Genomic DNA, 21,274 nt, shown 5'->3' with positions numbered 1-21,274 from the left:
TCGGGCAGCCCAGGCCTGGCCCCTGGCTCAAGAACAAATGACGGCGCACCTTTGAAGGCTGAGGCAACGTTGAACCGCAAGCATTAGTAGTGGAGTTTCCGACCGACGGGCCTGCAAGGTGTCAACCTCGTAAATGCAGTCCTAATATATACGGAATGGAATAATGGTACCGGACTCTGCTTAACTTTCTCGACAAGCGAGGGGCCGACCCATAGCATCCTCTTTGTAAGGCAAAGGCATCCACGGGGGTCCACTCTCAGGCGGAAGCCTGCGCTAGACATGCTATCAATGTGCTTGTATCGCAATGTAGATCCGCTGTACTGAGTATTGGTGGCTCCGAACCCCAAGAACTACCGGCCAGCTGGAACAGATAACCGACTTCAAGTTGGAGCGGAGGCCGTTGAATGAGAGCTCCTTGAAGGCGCTTGTAGTAACTTAGAGCTGTAGACTCTAATCTACACGGATCGCGCTTATTTGCATATAACGTGATTCAATTCTTGCTTTCCCGGCGTCGCCACCGCCGTCGTTCGGAACTCTCATGAAGAACTTCAGCAACGACGGGCATGCGCACCGTTAAGGTCGTAGTCATTGGCGCGTCCGGTGTTGGCAAAACAAGTCTTCGCAACCAAGTGAGCCCAAGGTTATCTCCTAGCGGCGACGAGCCTTCATGATTTCTGCCAGTATATCTCAGGACGCTTCACCACTGGCTATCGTGCGACCATTGGTGCCGACTTCATCACAAAGTCTGTGCCCCATTACAACTCCCCAGAGGAGAACATAACACTGCAAATATGGGTAGGTCTATTCTATCGCCGCTCTACTGTAGGTTTTATAACAGGTTTTGCTGTGCAGGATACCGCCGGCCAGGAGCGATTTTCCAGCCTTTCGTCCGCGTTTTTTCGCGGTGCTGATGCAGCCATCCTTATATTCGACGTCAATCAACCAGATTCCCTACGGGCACTCGTAAGATGGTGGTCTGAATTTCGAGACAAAGCACCCATTCCAGACGAGGAGGTCGAGGACTTTTGCTGCGTTGTGGTAGGTAACAAAATCGACATGCTCGACTCGGCGCACCCCAATAAACCTAGAGTGAGCGAAGCCGATGCAATGCAGCTCCTTGACGAACTTGTTCCTCCATCCTCTCTTTCTCTCACTCTGCCGCCCATCATGGATGTCGATCAAGAGGACGGGCAGGCAGTCGAAGACACGCCCCTTTCGCCCACTACGCCGAGCAAGTCCATCGACATCCTCACGCGCCATCACCGCCGGAGTGTGTCTAAGTCGCGCTCGCGCAGTCGGTCGACGATCTTCCGCGGCGGTACGCTCGGGACGATGACCACGACGCATACAGTCTACCACACACCCTCCTCGTCCATCTTCGACGCGTTTGAGTCCGCGCTTTCTTCCCCAGCACGCCCGCTGTCCACCGCGTCTGTCGCATCCTCTTCTCCGCGCTCCCTCTCCCCCGGGCCCGCTCGTGTGCCGCGCCGCCAGCCGTCCGCGTCCTCCGTCTCCTCCGTGCCGACGATCACTCCAAGCCTATTCTTGCGCGATCGCGCCACGAGCGCGTCGACGACACCAGCGTCCGCACCGTCTCCATCCCATTCGCTCAGCGCACTACCTCCGCCGCCGGAGCGCCGCCCAAAGCTGTTCTTCTCGTCCGCAAAGACGGGAGAGGGCGTCGCGGATATCTTTGAATACGTAGCGCGCCGCGTCGTGATGCAGTGCGAGTATGAGGAGGCCCTCGAAGCGCGGACGTTACACATACAGGACGCGGACGATACCATCCGCCTCTCCCGCACGCCTACTGACAACAGACGACTGATGACCTCATGTTGTGGGTCGTGACTTGTATGCTAGATGTAGTGTCATTTTTTTTTGTCTTTCGTTGTCTTACCGTATAAGTTATGTAGAAGGACTCGGACATCGCTAGTTTATATCCCGTCAGTTTCCTGTAGTGACTCGTTCTCCTTTGATCCCAGGATTCCAGTCATTGTTCTTGCACTTGCCGGATCGTATGAATCCTTTCACCCTGTCAACCACACGGGTATCACATTCAATCGCGCTATCCGTACCGACATCCTACAACAATACACGGGGAGTTGTGACTAGACCAATGGCAGGTTTAAACAACAGCAAATGGATGAATAAACAAGGATCATAAATGAATAATATGCTCGGCCTGTGTGTGGCAATGTGCATGGCTATGTGTTAATGATGGATGAACAGAATTGTGGCAACATGGCATGGGGTGGTTGCAATGAGCCCGCAGACATACGAAGAAAGGCATACCATACCGTACGAGAGAAGGTCGAAGGAGCGAGCCATGCACATTGAGTACTAACAGTCGTCGTCGATATCGTCGGCGGGAACGCCTCTGACCCCGCCGCTCTGAGTGCGTCCGCCGTCTCTGGCTTTCGCCGTACGCATTTGGGGCACGCGTTTACTGCCCGAATTACCCGCCGCAACCTCGACTGGCAACTCCTCCGCGGGACTCGTCGCCGGGAACGGGAATTGCACGGGTGTCTGGGCCTGAGGGGGCGATGCTTTGTTCTTCAATGTCCCCTTCCTTGACTTCTTCCGTTTCTTGCCGCTCCCAGTCGATGCTGTACTCAGCGTTGAGTCAGTTGAGTTTGATACAGCGATTGGTGGCGCCTGCAGCTGCTGGTGCGGTATAAGAGGTGGGGCTGACTCGACGTCTGGGGTTGTCGGCGGATATGGAGCAGGGTCCATCCACTCCTCGTCTTCCTCGTCGTCGAAATCAATCGGATCGTCTGGCTCTGGCTCGCTCTTCGTTTGCTCGGGTATTTCGAACGAGGATTTGCCTGCACCAGGCGTGACGGGATCAATCGGGTCGTCTTCGGTATCCAGCTCCGATTTGGATCCAGTCCCTTGCATGCTGGCATCAGGGGACGCAGAGGTCGAACGAGGATCTGAAAGTTCGTCATCTTCTTCGGGAAGATCAATATCTGGCTCTGAAATCGATTCAAGACCAATATTGTCCTCCGAGTCGGATGGCCAATTAGGAGGCTCGTCTTGTATGGAGAAAATGTGCCGCTTGTGTGTATTGAACAGCTGTCCAACATAGATCAATTTATAGACTCGTTGCTTTCCACTCAAGACCTACCTCGGTGAGTCGCCTTCGTAAGTCGATCCAATCATTCTCGTCTTTACACAGGAACCCAATGAGCATACTGGGATCCAGACCAGACAGTGGCATTTTCCTGACGCGGTCGCAGTGAAACGTCTTCAGTTCCGTGGCAGAATATGCTGTTGCATAATGGCGTTGCAGAGGATCTAGATCAGCACCTAGCCCCAGCTCGCGAGAATCCATTTCCGAATCATCTGGGAGGGCACTTGACGACTGCCAGCGCATGTGCGATTGTGTTGAAGACTGAGACATAGATGCACTGGACGAAGACGAGACCTGCTGTTGTAATGGGGAAGGCGCCGCAGGCGAGCGGTTTGAAAAGCTAGATGCACCACTCGAGCGTCCCGAAGACGGTGTAGTGGGGGAGCGGAAATGAAGGCCTTTACGAGGAGCACGTTCGCGCTCGCGCTCGCGATCGGAAGAATATGGCGTATCAGGGGACATCTGACGGTCAGCCGGATCTCTACCACCCGGTGATGGACTATCACGAGGAGGTGGACGAAGAGGGATTGTAGGACGAGCGTGGTGTGGGTCCAAATAGAAGAGGTTGTTTGCTTGTGAACCGACAAAGTAATAAGAGGAGGAAGGGCGGCCGCCAGCAATGCCTAAAGTCTGAGGTAGCGTGTATAGAGCCTGTGATATCAATGTGAGTAATGAAATCTAACGTTCAACAATGACTGACTGACTTTGATCAAGTCATAGTAAATTGGATTCACTCCGTCAATGCCTAATCGAATTCCAATGAGTACCAAAACAGCACGGTCACCCCACGATGGCCGTCCATGTTTTCGTGGAGAGCCCAGCCCCATGGTAGATCTGGAAACTGCATACACATCCGACTGATATATCACGCCATCTACAGCGACAGAAACACCCAATCCCGCCTCAGGGAACGCATGAACTAGGGTCCTGAACCAGTGATAAGAACATAAATATGACCAATCATGCCTGTAGACGTACTTAATTGCACCAGCAGCCGTGCTGGGACCAAACCATTGACCAACGTCCTTTCCCAGCTCTTTCCCGACAAGAGCCATTCGATGTACGCTGAAAGGGCAAAGGGGGGAGGGGTCATCGAGGAACCATGAGATAATCTGTACGTAGGTTGCGAAGTCAGCTGTGTATATAGGATATGGTGGTCTTCGCCAATCTATAAAACCATTGAAGTGAACGTTCAGAATACACTCTAGGCAGGAGGTGTGTATGCATACCTCGTCCCAAATGCAAATGCAATAGTGCGTTCGCAAGTAGAGATTGCCCCGTCCTCAGCATACATCCCCAACCAGAATCGCTTGTCCACCCCTTCTCTCCACCAAGCCCCCAATTCCACCTTTTCGGCTGTGGGCTGCTTGTCGGCGCAGCGCGCTCATCCATATCATAATTAAGAGCTGAAAGTGACGTATCTCGAATCGGTTCAAATTGTGAACGATATGTAAGCCATATTCGGGAAGTAAAGTCGGAATAAAACACCGGCGGCCAATTCTTCGATGGGTCCTTCGGATGTGCGGAAGACGGCGACGGCTGCGATTGCGTAAGAGATGGATCAAAACTAATGGGAGAGTTGGGTGCAACAGGAGAAGACGACGCCGAGGACCGTAATGAGGACGGCGACTTGCGCGACTCGACCGACCCCCGGCGCCCGAGACCTCCTCCACCTGCGCTAGCACTCAATGCCAGTGCCGACGCTGTGGGCGGCGGTGTGGGCTCGTACCCCGGATGTTCGACGCCCAAGAGCCAGATCGGCTCTGCACATTTGTCGGGCGTTGCATCACTGTCGAGCAGATATCGCATCGCCTTGTCAAGATGACCCTTGCCGTGTCGAGCTGCTGTGAGCAGTGCAGAACCCTTTGCCCGGGGTGAGCCAGTTGTAGTTGAGGCGACGTGTTGTTGTGTGAGTAAAGACGGAAGCGAGAGGTCGGTGGAGGATGAGCTGAAAGTATGCGAGAACCAGCCTGAGAGGCGAGTGGGGAGGTCGGAAAGGCGGGAAGATGAGCTGGAAGGATAGAATGCTACCTGGGGGAATGCGTTCTCAGACAATGGCCGCTCAGAGCGAGTACGAGGGCGGGGGATGTTGACGGGCTCGACGATGATGGGAGGCTCGTCGCCGGTGTTGTCGTCGCCGACTAGGCTGTCGTCGTCCTGCGATTGGCGCCGCTTCTCCTCGCGTTCCTTCCCCCGGAAGCTCTTCTTGATCCCCTTCTGGTCTGTGGGCGTGTCTGGGACAGGATTCGAGCCCGATGAAGACGAACTCGCGGTGCTGCTCGTACTCCCGGAGGGGTCGGCGAGGGATTTGGACCTATCTCTCGTTTGTTTCTGCAGAAACCGAGGCAGCTTCGGTGTATGGTGGGTTGGGCTAGGCGACGAGACAAGACGGGACGGTTTGCTGGACATCGTCGTCGTCGTCGTCGCAGCCGTCGTGGTGGTCGTCGTTGAAGATGGAAGTTACATGTATTTGGTTGGCTGCATTCCCGGCGCATCGAGTCGCAGCGGCGGCCCTACCTCCGACCTCTTTCTCATACCTCCCATCGGCCTCTGTTCTCTTTCTGAAACAACTCTATTACTGCGCCTGTTTTAGATCATTCGGGAGCACAGCTATTATGTACAACAGGCAGTAGTATTGCTAGCAGCAACAACGCTTTTTGGGTTTGCTTGAAGATCCTCTAGAGCCTCTTCACCGAAGATTCACCAGAAGTGGTTTTCAAACCGTGGGGTAGAGGCATGATGCGTGGCCTTGCGAGCCGTGAGACGATGATAGATTAAATGGTGAGCTTCCTGAAGCTGCATCTGATTCCCGATTGTTCTGGTAATTCCTCAGCTCAAAAGCAGGCATGCGCTATAGATGCTCATACGACCTCAGCATATCCTAATCTACCAATGAGCATCTTCATCCGCAGCGTGGTGAGCGCAATACATTTCGTGAGAGCACTGTGAAATTGCCCGTAGTTCTTCTGGGGTAAATGTGGATTGTATGACGTGTTGACAGTTCCTCTGTTCTTCTCGGCATCTCTCATGCACCTCGGGGGAGAACTTTGGTACAGTCAAATGACACGTTGAAATTGACGAATGTATACATTCCCCTCTCACAACCCCCGTATACTGTGGACTCTCTTCTCCCGCTCCACTTCACACGGCGACGCATGGATAGACTGAGTCCCTTGTTAAGGTGGCCAGCGCGCTCGATTGTGAGTGTTGGAGCTTCTAGGCTGGTCGATTGATAATTTGATAGAAGTATACCAAGGGCCACGTTGCATAATACTGAGGCCATAATCTAGGTCATCGGCTTATGTAGAAATTCATGTGTCAACTCATGTGTCTCCGTCTCGTAACATCCACGTAAATTCAGATATTGGTAACATTCGAAAATCAGATTACGGTTAGGACAACAACTGCGCGCATTCGATCCAGGTGTCTCTACATGACGCTATAACTTGGACGGAAGTTTTGCCAACTGTGAAAACGAGGGTTTTTGCTTCGTCTTTCCTGCCTTCATTGCTTCTTTTATATCCTGCGCGTACAATTATGTAGTTGCTTAAAACGTTGAGATACCGGCACATAACTCACCTCTGTCTGTAGCATGGCACTGTTCCATAATGCGGTATATTCCAGGTTTTCCTTTACACTTCCCACCAGCAATTCGTCAATGGATGTGCGACCCCTGTTATATGGACACGCACCTGTGATCTCGCGAATGTAATAGGAGACGCTTCGTCCCCAGTACTGCGATCGGGGATTTGCTTGCTATCATCGTGGCAGTCTCCATCGCAACATGCAGGACTTCATCCCGGCCTCCCTCCACGACACGCGATACGAGGCCAATTTGCTGTGCCTCCGCGGCGGAGAAGTTGCGCGCCGTATATGCTAATTCATGCACCAGGCTTTGGTTACCTGAAATCTTCGGTAGCCGTGCGAGGGTACCAATGTCTGCGGCCAGCCCAATATCCACTTCCTGCGTTTTTATAAATATGAATAAATGTCGTGGTGTCCGGAGATAAACAAATAGACCTTGATAGAGAAGAGCACATTCGATGCAGCATACCGAATATCACACGCGCTTATGATATCAAGAGAAAGACCGATTGCTGTTCCATGGGCCGCAACTATAACGGGATATGGGCAACGCTCGATAGCAGAGATTGAGTCTTGGAACAAAGTGATAAACTCGCGTATTTGAAGTGCTCGTCTATCTGGTCGTGAGTCGTATGTGTTCAGCTTGGCGAGCGCACCCACTGTATGCGCAATCAGTGGGTAACCATAACTTGATTATCACAATTGATACTTACAATCAATTCCAGCAGAGAAGTGCTTGGGAATCGCTGATGCAAGCACCACAACCCGCACATAGGGCTCGCCCGAGATCTTGTCGAATACGTGGCCAAATTCCGTCCAGAATCTATAAAGCGCACTGTTCACCGGCTGTACAGAGCCCTACTACAGTCGGGACTCACTCCTCGACAAATGCATTACGTGGCTGGCTTACGTCCCTCCTGAGTCAACAAGATCACAAAGCTGTTGCAGCTACACTCACTGGGAAAGCTCTACAAGGGCAATATGAGTGCCTGGGGATGAGACCTTGATGAACCGCCCAGACAACGCATCAAGAGTAGTGGTAGACATTGTCCTACAATAGCGGTAAGATGAATTCACGCTCTGAAAGAGAAGCTATCATACAACAATCAATTCTCGTGGATGGTTGAGCTTTAGCGGGTCCCTTTAAACTGTAAACAGCTCGAAGCGGTGACCGTTTCCGAGTATAGTAGAATCTATTGACACCCGAGACCTCTAACACTAGAGGCGCCCGAGTGTTAGGGGTCTGAGCCCCCGGATGCTCCAAAACTGGTCGACACGTCGTTGACGGAGCGCGTCATTCATACCATCTAGTTCTGCGTATCAGACTCGCTCTCCTCATAATATCTCCCTCTAATTGAACTGAGCTCTCATGGCGCGTCGCTCTGCCCCACCTGGTTCCGGCCCTGCTTACTATTCCGGCGCACCCATGCGACGAGGCGCACTTCGCGACCCAAACGAATCCGGGTTTTCTGCCTTCATGCGCGAAGAGATTTGGGCACCCGAGAAACTTCCGGGAAATTTGAGCATATTGACGGGAGTGGCGGTGTTTTTCGGCGGCATTGCAGCGATGCGGACGTGGGGCGAGCTGATGATTCCGGCCTGAGAGCTGGACAGGCTTGCGCAAGTCTTGCTCGAGGAAATTACTAGATAAAAGGGGGGAGAATGTTGTCCGGGGTATTACCCCCACCGTCTGTTCTGTGGTACGTATTTGCTTCTCGCCTCTCTTGGTCGGTCTGTTACGGTGATCTAACAAAACTCGCTTTCAAATACTCCAGGTTCATGATCGCTAGTGGACTTTTGTGACTCATAGATGATATCCTACCTCACGTACCTGCTTGTGCTAGGACCGCTCCCCTCACATAGTTCGCGTATATACGATCTGTAATGCCAGTGACTTCGTCCCTGTGAGCTTTGAGGAACTAAGAACTGGAGTCTAAGACTTCAATCTCGCGAATTCTCTATGCTTTCCTGGAATATTGTATTGCCGTTGTGAGTTCGTGAAGCTGAAAGCTAGTGAGATCTTTCGAAGGTCTCAGATCTCAACTAAGCTTAACAGCTCGACGAACGAGAGTGTCGAGTAAATTGAATATGGTTGAATATGATGGGTTACTCGTGCCGTAGCCTATATGCAGCAACGCTGTTTCTGTAGCTTTTATATTTAGTTTTCAAATGATAAACACCTTGTTATTTATCTGGGTGCGACTCGCTGTCAACTTGAAGATTGGGTCATTTGCACTATCATCCACTCGCCTCTTATACCGCAACGTCTGGGACACTTTTAGCATTCTCAAGGGACAAAAAGCTCACGGAGTACTCAAAGGGGACTCGCTGCTGGCTAGGTGAATTGTTGCTTGCTTGATCTCAAACTCTCCCTTGATGTCAACCATTCTTGCCTCGGCTCGCTCTGCAAAGTACTGTCGCTATTCATTGCCGCAAGAGCTATTATGGGCTTCATGCATTCACACCTCACCGTCTTATCATTCGCCCAGTAGGAACGGCTCCCGGCCGTCTAAGCCTTTTTCTAAGGGAAATTCTGCAAACGCGCGTAAGCTGTGTGATTTAACTGTTTGTTACCTAGCTCATCTTGTTTCGTCTACCCAGCGTCTCCATCTCGTAAACGCCTTGTGAAGGATCTTACCCCTCGTTCTCGGACCAAGAGTGCTGGAAAGCTTGTCGTCGCACCGCCTCCGCCGCCTCCTCCGCCGCCGCCTGTGCGCGACCAAGCACCGCACACGGGAGCCGAGGACAAGCTGAAATCACATGCGGAGCACAAAGTGCGAGTTAGGCAAGCTATTGAGCGAAAACGGAGCCGTAATGCTAAACCTACGGAAACCAACCGAGGTGGGTGGCATGCTAAGGAACGCAGCTTAGGCGGATACAAACAAAAAAGTGTCGCATCTCCTGCCATCGATATCCCTGACTTCGACCAGCCATGGAGGACTACTAAGGATCAACTCCATAAACGGTCATACAGAGACGACACCTTCGGAATCAAGAAGGATGGTGACAGTACTCGCGGCAGCGATGTGGCGGGCGATACCAATGCGTCAAGGAAGCCACACGTGTACAATCCGTTGAGCGACGAGTTTGATGTATCTGCGAAGTCAGAATCAACGCGAAATTTGCCCACAGAGTTCACTTCTCCGCCTCTTATGGAGGGTCTGTTGACATCCGTGCTGGACGTCTTAGGTCCTCATGCACGGCCAACTCCTATCCAAGCGTTGTCGTTGAAACATGTGGTCAATCAACCACCCTCTAGCGTATCTGGTGGCGTGGCGTCAACTCGACCGTCGGATGAGGATTCGGGACAGTGGAAACAATACCTGCTGGCTTCAGAAACGGGTTCAGGCAAGTCTATCGCATACCTTCTGCCTATGCTACAAGACTTGAAGCTCTCCGAGTTACGCCCCAACACGGCATGTACTGAGGAAGTAGGATCAAATTCTCGTCCTAAGAAGAAGTTACCGCTCAATCCTCGCGCTCTGGTCTTGGCCCCAACACATGAGTTAGCTCGTCAGCTCTCGAGCTTCTCCAAGGCTCTTCTGCATGGTATTAAGCTGCGTGTTTTCTGCGCTTCACAAGCCAACTTGCCTAGCACGCCTAAACGAAGTGCTACTGCATCTAAAATGGCCAAGGAATTTGAGGCACTTGTCAGTACAGATGCAGATGACGATGCGGCATCCAGTGCTCTCGGGCCGCTGTCGAAGAAGGCCGCAAGGCCGGTTGATGTGGTAGTGGGTACGTCATCGAAGATCCTGTCCCTTATAAAAGGACGTGGTTGGGACTATGAGCAACCGAACATTGAGGATACATGGGACAAGGATGAACATGGTAGAACAATAAAGCCGAGGACATTCACTGTTGGGGAACCACAGATGGGTCTAGAGAGGGTGGAATGGGTTGTGGTCGATGAGGCAGATGTCCTCTTTGGTACGTTATCGAATGCATATAGTCTGATAGGGCGCATCTCATCCGCAATGCAGATCCGGACTTCCAAGATCAGACAAAGCTGATTCTTTCAGCCATTAGCGAAGCTCGCGGCCAGCCCATCGAAGAATCTTCGAATGTAAAGCCCGAGCCATCCTCGCCCTCTCCCATTAATTATCCGTTCAATCTGCTACTGAGTACTGCAACAATTCCCTCTGCCCTTGCCTGGTACCTTGACACGTACCACCCTGCGCTTACCCGTCTCGCATCTCCAAACCTGCATCATCTCCCGTCGACACTGAAAACCGAGTACTCGAGCTGGACTGGCGGGAATCGCAATGCGGACATCGAGCGGCGCTTACGTAGGGTCTGGATGGAAGATGCGCTGAAGGGAAATGATAAAAAGTCCAAAGTGCTCATTTTCTGCAACAAGAACACGAAGGTGGAAGATCTCGGACGTTATTTGAAAGAGAAAGGTGTCGCCAATGTGGCGCTGACGAGTTCAGGCGACATGCGAAAGCGGGGCTCGAATCACCACCTCGATGGCTTCCTCCGAGAGCGAGAACGAGAGCGGCCTGCTGTTGTTTCTGACGGCGAAGAAGCCTCATTGGATCCTGCGCCAACATCTGGGTTAGACAGCGAGAAGGCGACTGGTGTTTCCTCAGGTGACGTTAGCGAAGATCCACATGTAATGATCACGACCTCTCTTCTATCCCGCGGTCTGGACTTCTCCCCTGAGATCAAGCATGTATTTATCGTCGACGAGCCACGGAATATGGTGGATTTCCTCCATCGTGCAGGTCGGTCGGGGCGAGCGGGAGAGCAGGGAAAAGTCATCGTATTCGGAAAAACGAAAGGCAGAGGTTCGAGTAAGGCGAAGGATATGAGGAAGCGGGTTGGCGCTCTGGTGGCTTGAGCCGGCGATCTGGTATAGTATAGTACGTGCAACAAGCATAATCTCTGCGAATCCTTGAGCATATAATACATCAATCCCTACTCCTCCCCACATGTTCTCACTATATCTTTCAGGTCTGATTTTGTACTCGTTGGTGTCGTCACTGGTCCACGAACCCAGAGCCGTACAGGAGTCAACTGGCCCCTTGCAGGCGGGATTGCAGTTTCCGCTTTCAGCTTCGAGTTTCACGCCGCGGCTGGTTAGTTCCCGACTGCAGCTTCAAGTCCATAGTGTTGGGGATCGCAGGTTGCGCTAAGCAGCAGCCGAGATTGACGTATCTAGTTCGCTCCTAGAGCGCTCAACTATCTGAATGCCCACTTTGGCGCGTATGCGAGACCCGAGTAGGCAGGGCACAGGGGTACTATATATGCGATGCCACCGACTGCTTGAAGCCACCATACATCATGGGGCAATTTTATGATTCCATCCCGCCGAAACTCATCAAATGGATTCTCGAGCAGCATCTGTTCTGGGTGGCATCCGCACCTCTGAGCGGTGATGCACACGTCAATGTTTCGCCCAAGGGGCTAGATGGGACGTTCCACATTGTGAACGAAAACAAAGTATGGTATGAGGATTTCACGGGGAGCAGTGAGTTTCTCTGCATGTCTTCACATCAGCTCAGGGTCTTGAGTGCTGCATTCATGTCTGATGACCAGCTGGGGAAACCATCGCGCACTTGAAGGAGAACGGACGTATCACTATATTATTTGGCGCCTTTGATGGTCCAGCTCGTATTGCGAGACTGTTTGGAGTTGGTATGTTGCCTTCCTTCGTATATGCTGTTTCTGATGCCGTTTGAAGGGACTTACTTTGAATTCGGGACTCCCGAATACGAGGAGCTTATCTCCGCAGAGACGCGTCGTCCAGGTTCTCGTGGCGTTGTGGTAGTTGATGTGCATAAGGTTGGAACGGTGCGTCTCCTATTTTTCTAACTTTTGGAATAGCGAGTGATATTCCCTGAAACTTGTCGTTCATCACGTCTTCGTTCGCGCACTATTATCCTAGTCGTGTGGCTTTGGGATTCCGATATACAACTACGTCGGGAATCGCCCTACACTCCTCAATATGAGCTTGACCTTCGAGAAGCACGACCAGGATGACCTTAGTTCTGGCGACGTACAGCGGTCGGACAAAGGTTTGAAAGCGTACTGGGAGGGACATAATACCACGAGCATCGACGGCCTTCCTGGGATGGATGTAGGCCATCTCTCGCCCAAACCACTGACCCATGTTTCTCCCCCCGATGGTGAGAAGTGGCCCGAACCGGAGCAGCCCCCCGTCGAGATCCTAACCCCTGCGGAGCCACCAGTCAACACGAGTCGGCGGTCCCTTGAGGTGATGAAGGGCGTGTCGGTGGATATCGAGATTCTGAAGATGCTTGCTGTCTTTCTCATTGGCTGGGCACTATCAGGCATGTACTCTGGCGGTGCAGTCGCTGTCACTGTGTAGGTATATATATCGACGTCGGTCTACGGGATGCGCTCGCGGAAGCGACATTTATTGTTATTGCATTGCGGAGAAAGAGTCCGAGTGATTGAGAGGTGCGCATATATCTATGAATACAGCTGTCCTCGGCTTTCATTCTAGGATCGCGGTAATCGGCGGTGAGCGAGGTAATATTTTTCACGAAGAATTATCTAAATAACTTTCTCGGAGCCTGTCGGAGGCCTCAGGAGAACTCACATACCGGAGTACTGGTATAAGTTCTATTCCAGAATGAAGGTCCCCCGCGAGCCTTAGATACATCAGCATCACTGCCGTCACATGGCTTCTCATTGGATTCAATAAGCCACCACTACAGCTCCTCTCTCACCTAGCTTTGATTTGAAACTTCACACGCCCACGTCTAGACAGTACAATTCATTGTTTGTTTACAAGGGCAAATCGAATCTGCGGGTACATAGTTATACGAACACGAACAAGACTTGGGAATTTGGGAGCCTCTCTGCACCTCTACCCGTCTGAGCCTTTGCGGGTGGGAAACGAGATTACACAACAGGTCGAATTTCTTCTCCCTCTACACGGCAAAAGTGACCTTCACATACGCCGTGGCCACAGCAAGACCCATGGTGAACGCCGATAATAACCTGATTAGCTCCGCGTACCCGCTAGGCGTACTCTTCACTTTCTTTTGAGCGTTTATGACCTCTAGGCGGTTTTTAGCATTCTTTCCCCACTCCCCATTCGGCGGTGCGTGCTCCGGCGTCAGGTACGTCTGATGGGCGCTCTTCATGGCAGGCAGGCCATCCAAGCTCTCCGAGTTCTCCTTCGTCCACCACGCTTTCATGCCTTTCTCCGAGACTACACGCTCACTGTCGGGGTCGGACGGAGCCTCGGCGTCGAATGTCTGGTCGGCAACTTCGAGTCGAGCGCACCAGTCGAGCATGGTCGGGCGCTGGCGGACAAAAGTGTAGTGCGGGACACCTGTTCCGCAGGACTACGGGACGGAACGTCTTTCAAAAAACTTGCTGAAATGTGAATCGGCTACGTACTGTTCCAACCCTTTTTACGTCTATGACCACCACGCAACGTGAACCGGGACGCCGCTTGGTGGGTGGGATAATCGCGTCATACTCGGGCGTGCCAAACTCGTGCACATAGCCTGTGGGCACGAGGTCATCCGCTGGGTGGTGAGACCACCAGGCACAAAAAGCATACCCGTTCCCCACAGCCTCAGAATGCGGGGGGCACCTTCGAATGCGCAGAACATGATCGTAATTCGGCCGTTCTCGCGAAGGTGGGCCATAGTCTCGCTTCCTGTTGGCTGGTATCAACTTATGCGTTCTTGGCTTTAAGTCAGACGTAGGACATACCACTGCCTGTAAAGTCCTCATACCACACCTTGTTGGGTCCTTCAATGCGGAACGTGTCCCTGACGCCCTTTGGCGACACATTGACGTGCCCACTCGGACCAGCGGGCGCGCTCGCAACCCAGAACATCTCTTGAGCTTGTATCCATTTGGAGAGGTTTGGGGGGATGGACTCGTAGAATTTGACCATGGTCGTCTGCTTGTTGTTGAGACAGGAAAGTTGACTCAGACGTAGAGCACTTCAACGAGAGGAAGAGGATCGAGAGTCCCAGGTTTGTAAAATTGTGAGGGGAAGGAGAAGAAGGTTGAAATGTCAGGTGTCTTATATATGCGCGAGAATTTATGTTTATGTCTCGAATACTTATAATCAAGTCATGCCTGTTTTGATGACTGACCCGAGCCAAGTCTGATTCGTGATCGATCGCCCCAGCTTACAGATAAGTTGTTTCTGAAATTTTCTGAAGTTTATCTCTCTCGCGTTCACTGGCAGATAATGTGCAACCCACCCCTGACTTGGGCTATCCTTGGCACTATGATAGCCAGTGCATGAATAGGACTATTCTTTGCCACGTCGGCCACGTCCCATGCTACATGATGATCTTTTCCAAAGAGAATGTATTTCGACTTGGAATTTCGACAACTCCGTAAGTAGAGGGTGGGAAATTCACGCGTCAAGGAAATTCTGAAGAACAGAGCGTAACCAGTTTTGTTTCCGGTTCACGGTCGTCGGTCTAGGGGATTGGCGGTACATTCTCACGTTGCGCTCCGCAAGCGCTGGAAGCAACCGTCGCACAAAGCGCCAGGCGCGCGTATTCGGCGAGGGAGGAGGATATATTAGCAAAGGCTGTGTAAAGTAATTTGCAAGGCTGGAGCCAAAGCTTCACAAAGATCGCTCATGTGAGTGGGGATTTACTGAATGATTAAGGGGTGAGACTTTAACAGCCCTGTCGCGCCGTAGTCCATCAAACAAAGAACAGATTGGAAATTATACAGTGAATACAAATTGTGCTTTATAGCACTGACTGAAGCCATTCACGTCCCGCACACCAGAATCTCGATCCTATACCGAGCCTATACTTGTCTTCCCTCTTGCGTAGCCTTCATCTCAGCAGCTTCGGGTCACACATGCAACCTCGACATACATCGCAGAGACAGCCAACCCCATAAGGAATGCTGAGAGGACCATCATCACTTCCGCATAGGTAATCCAGCTTGCTCCCTCCACCACCTTCGAGTTTACCCCAGTCTGCCGAGTCGTGTTTGTGAGCGCCGCTTGTGCGTCCTTGCTCCACTCTCCACTCGGTGGTGCGTGTGCTGGCGTTACGTCCGACACGTGTGCACTCTTTATCGCTGTGAGACCACCGAGGCTCTCGACATTCGTCTTGGCCCAGTATGCCTTCAAACCACTCTTACGGCTTGAAAGGTCTTCTTTAGGCGGTTCCGACGGACTTTCTTCTTCCGCATCACACGCCAGGTCTGCCGCTGCGAGCTGGGCAGACCAGTTGAGGGTGGGGCGATGCGCAACGAACGAATACAGCGGCCCTCCAAATCCGCAAGACTGGCAAGAGACACGTTAAATGCGGAAATATATAATTCGGGGGAATGCACCACCCACTGTCTGGATTTTGTAGACATCAAGAACAACAGCGAAACGTGAGCCATGGAGACGCTTGTCTGCGGGGACGAGTGTGTCAAATTCCGCCGTGCCGAACTCATATATCGTGCCTGGTGCAGCGTCAGCATTCTTTGTTCGTGGACCAATCTCCGCTGCCTTTTGGGAGAGCGAGGAAGTTACCTGCCTTTGCAGAAAAGCCGCAAAATGCGCGGCGCACCTTCAAATGCACAGAACATAATAGTCACCCGCCCGTTTCCCGGTTCACGTATGCGCCATCGTCTCGCTTCCTAGGAACGTGAGGCACCGCACAGCATCAACACCATTCGCAACTGTTCGCGACAAACGAAGAACTTACCGCTGCCTGTGCAATCTTCGTAGCACACTTGATTTGGGTTCTCTATGTGGAACGTTTCCCGCAATCCCTTCGGCGATAGATTGACATGCCCTTCTCCGCCTGCTGTGTATCCATCCATTTGGCGAGGTTTTGTGGAATTTTGTCGTAGAACTTGACCATGGCTGAGTGTTCTGGGTCGAGGTGGGAATTTTAAACACTTTCAGGGAGCGTTGATGTGTCCTCCGCCATCTGTCCCTTATATCTTCATAATATCCCCGCTCGTTCTTTGCTTCTGTGGACAAACAAACAACTCTGACTCGACCGCGAAACATCATATTCCACGTGCGTTTCCAGCTATATGTGTGCAGTTCAATCCTCAAACTAATACAAGATTACTAAAATAAGACCTCAGTCACTGGTATTTTCCTAACAGATGCACTCAACGTTGAACTCTCATTCTTTTCGGGAACAAGATTGCTCAGGAGCCTGAGAGCAACAAGTATGGCGACCTACCTATAAATATTCTGAGGGCTCAGGGTCGTTTGTATTCTTTCGGCCAATGTTTGCCGATGCCCGCGCCAGTTGCTGGCCATTTTCTTCCGTGGTGCAGCCCTCGGGTTACAGTCGGCAAATTCATACGACGCCCATGATTTCGTATGCTGAGAGCTTTTGACTTGAACAGTCCTAATCATATCACCTACTCTCATTGAATGACCCTAGAAACAAATCACGCAATTTATCTGCTGAACTTTGTGGAAATGGCAGAGACAAAAGGTTCCCCGCACGATCAACGAAACCTTCCTAATGTGGAACGACGCAGCATTAACACGTGTCATGTAATGGGGCCAAGCGCCCAATGTCTTCCGACAATTCTCACTTTTCCGCATTCGCAAGCGTCTCAGTAAATTCTACTATACTAAGTGTGCATTGTCATGCGTACGCTTAACCTTTTGCAGTGGGTCAGAGAAGATATGAAGAGCGGTGGAGCATCGGAATAAAGACGAAATGAGTGAGAGAAGTCTCAACAAACTCGGAAAGCTCTTTGGGGCCGGAAGATTACTGTATCGTTCGAATACTCACACTACAACCTTGCTCGATACCACTTATCGCCTCCACGGATAGCCTCGTCCTCGTTGCTTTCCGGCGCAGGTCCTGCAAACTGGAATATGCGGGCAGAATTATTTGTAGCATTCGCCGTGCAGTCGCTGCTCTCGTCAAGATTTGTGGATGTTTGATGGATTGATGCACATACTCCGTGTCGCCGGGCGCATGTTAAACCCCAACCAGGGCGCCAATAACCGTACATTCTGGACGCAGCCTCGCCCTATGTGATCACACTCAAATTTTGGATGGATACCACAACTGTTCAACAATACATCAGGTCATTGTAAATACATCTCTTTCCGCGTAACGATACAACACCTAGCGACTTGTCAATAAGGGGGGGAGCAATGACATGGACACAGTATGCTTACCTGTTTTACGAGCTCATCACATCCACTGATCTCCACTTTTCTTCATGCTACACCTGCTAGCCTGCTAAATGCCGCCGATATAGCCAAGCCCACGACGAACGCCGCCAGGATTTTTGCCGACTCCGCATGCTCTCCCCAGCCTGTCGTTTGTGACATCTGGCCCGCGCACGTACGCACTGTCACATCTTTACCCCATCGACCCTCCGATGGCGCGTGTGTCGGTGCCACCGCTGATATGTGTGCATCTTTCATAGCGGGCAAGCCGTCCAAACTTTCCGTGTTCATCCTTGCCCAATACGCCTTCAGACCCTTTTCTGGCACCTTCCAATCTGGCGTCATGTCTGCTGATTCTGGATTACCATGGGAGGCGATATCGGCGGCTGCGAGCTGCGCAGTCCAATTAAGCAACGTTGGGCGATGCGTGACGAAGTTGTATAATGGGACGGCGTAGCCGCAGGACTGACAGGTAATGTGTTAGCGCATTGAGGCGGAATTGGGAGGAAGCTTGGCCCATACCGTCTGGACTTTGTACACGTCAAGCACTACGGCACTGCGTGACCCTGGCAGACGCTTCTCTGGAGGGAGCAGGGTTTGATATTCTATTGTGCCGAACTCATATACCGTGCCTTTAGGGATGTGACTTTGTCAGCGTACATTCCAGCGGAGAGCAGAAAGTTCCTTGCACGAAGACATATGGAGGCATACCTTTACAGAAGAGCCTCATGATTCGGGGCGGACCCTCGAACGCACAAAACATGATTGTCACTCGCCCATTCCCTGGTTCGCGGATATGCGCCATTGTCTCACTCCCTGGGATCATCATGTCAAATCAGATCAATATCTCCAACTCTCGCGTGGCGAAGAACTTTCATCCTCACCGCTACCCGTGCAGTCTTCGTACCACACCTTATTCGGATTCACGATGTGGAACGTCCCTTGCAGCCCCTTTGGCGACAAATTTACGTGTCCATCGCCGGTCAGTGGTGCGCTCGCGACCCAGAACATCTGCTGCTCCTCGACCCACTTGGCGAGCTCTGGTGAAATCTCATCGTAGTACTTGACCATCGTGTCGGACTCTCAATTTGGATTCTGAAGTTGCGAATCTGAGCGCGAGAACTCCGAGTATGACTGGGGGATCGTCAGGCGGTCTCCTGTCCCTTGCAACTTTTTATAGTGCACTGCGCGGAAGGCCATTCCCACCCCATGACTCGAGTCGAGTCGCGCCCGTGCATTTCAAGACGTACGAACACGCGTCGATTAGCGCTGCGAAGGTTGTAGATATGAATAGTGATAACGAATTTGAAGCGTCATATCAAGCGAGGTCATGCCTGCTCCGACTGGCATGGCTTTGGACATCAAATCACCTGGATCCTGGCCATGTTATTAGTAGTGAAACAATAGGTATGTTTTTCAAAACACAGACCTTCGTGACGCATCTAAGTTCAATCGCAAGCGACTCAATGTAGTCTCGGCTTGCCATCGGCAGCTATTGAATATCGAACCCTGAGTGCTCCCAGGGCTGCCTTCACGAGTGTATTATACAGCACCGATACATCCAACGTAATGGACGCATGTAAGCCCTCTTCTTTGGCTTGAACATGCGCCACGGCCTTCGCGAACCTCATGGTAAACGCTCACATTTACATAGATCGAGAAATGAAACATAACACTCGATTTTTTACATAGCTTGTACGTCATGGGAGGTTTTGATGTACGCTGCAGCTACTGCTAATCCCATCAAGAACACTGATATCAGCCTCAAAACCTCCATAAGTCCGTCCTTCGTGCCGAGAAGTGGCCTGCGATCTCCTGCTTGACTGGGCTGGGAGGGCTGGGAGGACTGAGAGGGCTGAGAGGGCTGAGATTCTGTCGTTTTCCCCCATTCCCCATCTGGTGGTGCATGCACAGGTGTTACATGGGACTTGAATGCGCTTTGCAGAGCAGGAAGACCATCTATGCTCTCGGTGTTCTGTGCCGTCCACCACGCCTTGATGCCCTTCTCCGCAATCCCGCGATCCACATCGGAATCGCGTGCTTGCGTCGCCTCGCCATCGAATGCTTGATCGGCGTCCTCGAGCCGCGCGGCGATGTTGAGGAGCGATGGGCGATGCGAGTTGAACGTATACAGCGGGACTCCCAGGCCGCAGGACTGCAGAGTGGAACTTGAGGCTAAGCGAAAGCAAGCTATTTGTGAAGACGTACCGTCCCGACTTTCTCTACATCCATGACGACCGCACAGCGCGAGCCGGGGCGGCGCCGGTCCGGTGGGAGCAAAGCTTCATATTCTGGTGTTCCGAACTCGTGCACCGTGCCTGTCGAACGTAGGGTTGTCAGCCTGCGCCAGACGCACCCGCCCCGACGGACGATAACACACCTTTGCCAAACAGCCTCAGGATCCTAGGCGTACCCTCGAATGCAGAAAACATGATAGTCATCCGCCCGTTCTCGCGGACGTGTGCTACTGTCTCGCTTCCTGGCGGTTTAGAAACCTTAGGGTTACATCTTTCGAACTATATGACCGTTCGGGGCTCACCGCTGCCTGTGACGTCTTCATACCAAACCCTATTCGGATCTTCGATATGGAGCGAACCCCGCAGTCCTTTCGGAGAGACATTAACGTGTCCGTACTCGCTCAACGGTGCACTGGCTACCCAGAACAGCTGTTGAAGTTTGATCCACTTGATGAGGTTTGGTGGGATGGACTCATAGAATTTCCCCATTATTTAAAATGGTTCTGCGTACGAGTGAGTCTGTCGTATGATATGGTCTTGATGCAGGCTGATACCGACGAATAGAAAGCGGAGAGCGGGGAGCTTGATTTGCGGAAGATGCGCTGAAAGTAATTCCTGCTTCAGGAGTAGAGAGGATAGTGTGAGCAGAGTCGCGGCACGAACACGGTTTCCGAGAGCGTGCGCTCAGCCTCATATCTTAGACCGAGAGTTTTATACACATGGGTGCCCACCGATCCTAAGGTTTACGAACTTACGCGGCACCAACGTTTGAGCTAAAATGATGGCGTCGGCCATAGCGTACAGATTGGCAGATTGGCGCCGCAAAGAAGGACTGCTGACAACGTTGATCGTGGAGGCTGCATTGACTACGCGTACTAGTGAGGCTACGTGCGTTCTTCGGAGAGGCAGCGTTACATTCCGCTAAAATATCCTCTCACATTGTCGCCACAGAATTGATTCATCGGGCTGTGCGTCAAGTGCATTCATTCATATTACAGCATAAATTGAAAGTACTGCTCTACCAGGGTACGTAGATGAGCTAGCTGGTCTCGTACCCAAACGTGTCGAAGACACTAGCATCTCTTAGGCAACTAGATAACGCACAGCATAGGCGCACTAGTCAGCGCAGCGGGGTACTGACACTAAGAAAGGAAGACCTTGGTGCCAGCAGCTATCCGGAGGACTGCATGTGTTGCAATTCTGGGA

The 21,274-nt window shown here is 51.9% G+C and overlaps 8 protein-coding genes across 8 annotated transcripts; 3 read left to right on the top strand and 5 right to left on the bottom strand.

Annotated features, from left to right (window-relative positions):
• Positions 1-563: 563 nt before the first annotated feature.
• Positions 564-1,848, top strand: FIBRA_02000 (uncharacterized protein; the record flags this gene model as incomplete). Its single annotated transcript, XM_012323868.1, has 3 exons — positions 564-629; positions 682-795; positions 853-1,848. The coding sequence occupies 3 exons, from the start codon at positions 564-566 to the stop codon at positions 1,846-1,848; spliced, it is 1,176 nt and encodes a 391-aa protein (XP_012179258.1).
• A 492-nt stretch (positions 1,849-2,340) lies between these two features.
• FIBRA_01999 (uncharacterized protein) lies at positions 2,341-5,542 on the bottom strand (the record flags this gene model as incomplete). The annotated part of the gene is made up of 5 exons (XM_012323867.1): positions 2,341-3,075; positions 3,128-3,784; positions 3,838-4,060; positions 4,112-4,301; positions 4,363-5,542. The coding sequence occupies 5 exons, from the start codon at positions 5,540-5,542 to the stop codon at positions 2,341-2,343; spliced, it is 2,985 nt and encodes a 994-aa protein (XP_012179257.1).
• Positions 5,543-6,572: 1,030 nt separating this feature from the next.
• On the bottom strand, positions 6,573-7,765 carry FIBRA_01998 (uncharacterized protein; the record flags this gene model as incomplete). The annotated part of the gene is made up of 7 exons (XM_012323866.1): positions 6,573-6,656; positions 6,713-6,770; positions 6,826-7,097; positions 7,154-7,377; positions 7,432-7,541; positions 7,597-7,635; positions 7,677-7,765. 7 exons carry the CDS (start codon positions 7,763-7,765, stop codon positions 6,573-6,575), a joined length of 876 nt encoding a protein of 291 aa, XP_012179256.1.
• Positions 7,766-8,087: 322 nt separating this feature from the next.
• On the top strand, positions 8,088-11,561 carry FIBRA_01997 (uncharacterized protein; the record flags this gene model as incomplete). Its single annotated transcript, XM_012323865.1, has 4 exons — positions 8,088-8,293; positions 9,211-9,263; positions 9,320-10,648; positions 10,702-11,561. The coding sequence occupies 4 exons, from the start codon at positions 8,088-8,090 to the stop codon at positions 11,559-11,561; spliced, it is 2,448 nt and encodes an 815-aa protein (XP_012179255.1).
• Positions 11,562-12,004: 443 nt separating this feature from the next.
• Positions 12,005-13,052, top strand: FIBRA_01996 (uncharacterized protein; the record flags this gene model as incomplete). Its single annotated transcript, XM_012323864.1, has 4 exons — positions 12,005-12,191; positions 12,260-12,358; positions 12,405-12,514; positions 12,609-13,052. The coding sequence occupies 4 exons, from the start codon at positions 12,005-12,007 to the stop codon at positions 13,050-13,052; spliced, it is 840 nt and encodes a 279-aa protein (XP_012179254.1).
• Positions 13,053-13,620: 568 nt separating this feature from the next.
• Positions 13,621-14,603, bottom strand: FIBRA_01995 (uncharacterized protein; the record flags this gene model as incomplete). The annotated part of the gene is made up of 4 exons (XM_012323863.1): positions 13,621-14,040; positions 14,096-14,205; positions 14,262-14,360; positions 14,417-14,603. The coding sequence occupies 4 exons, from the start codon at positions 14,601-14,603 to the stop codon at positions 13,621-13,623; spliced, it is 816 nt and encodes a 271-aa protein (XP_012179253.1).
• A 915-nt stretch (positions 14,604-15,518) lies between these two features.
• On the bottom strand, positions 15,519-18,902 carry FIBRA_01994 (uncharacterized protein; the record flags this gene model as incomplete). The annotated part of the gene is made up of 6 exons (XM_012323862.1): positions 15,519-15,971; positions 16,029-16,138; positions 18,011-18,296; positions 18,354-18,463; positions 18,543-18,647; positions 18,716-18,902. 6 exons carry the CDS (start codon positions 18,900-18,902, stop codon positions 15,519-15,521), a joined length of 1,251 nt encoding a protein of 416 aa, XP_012179252.1.
• A 613-nt stretch (positions 18,903-19,515) lies between these two features.
• FIBRA_01993 (uncharacterized protein) lies at positions 19,516-20,557 on the bottom strand (the record flags this gene model as incomplete). Its single annotated transcript, XM_012323861.1, has 4 exons — positions 19,516-19,986; positions 20,040-20,149; positions 20,212-20,310; positions 20,371-20,557. 4 exons carry the CDS (start codon positions 20,555-20,557, stop codon positions 19,516-19,518), a joined length of 867 nt encoding a protein of 288 aa, XP_012179251.1.
• Between the last annotated feature and the right edge of the window lie 717 nt (positions 20,558-21,274).

Source organism: Fibroporia radiculosa (genome assembly GCF_000313525.1).
Source record: "Fibroporia radiculosa TFFH 294 genomic supercontigs, scaffold1029, whole genome shotgun sequence".
In the NCBI taxonomy this organism is placed as follows: Eukaryota; Fungi; Basidiomycota; class Agaricomycetes; order Polyporales; family Fibroporiaceae; genus Fibroporia; species Fibroporia radiculosa.
Note: the sequence above shows the minus strand (reverse complement) of the source record. Positions and strands in the feature narration are given on the sequence as shown.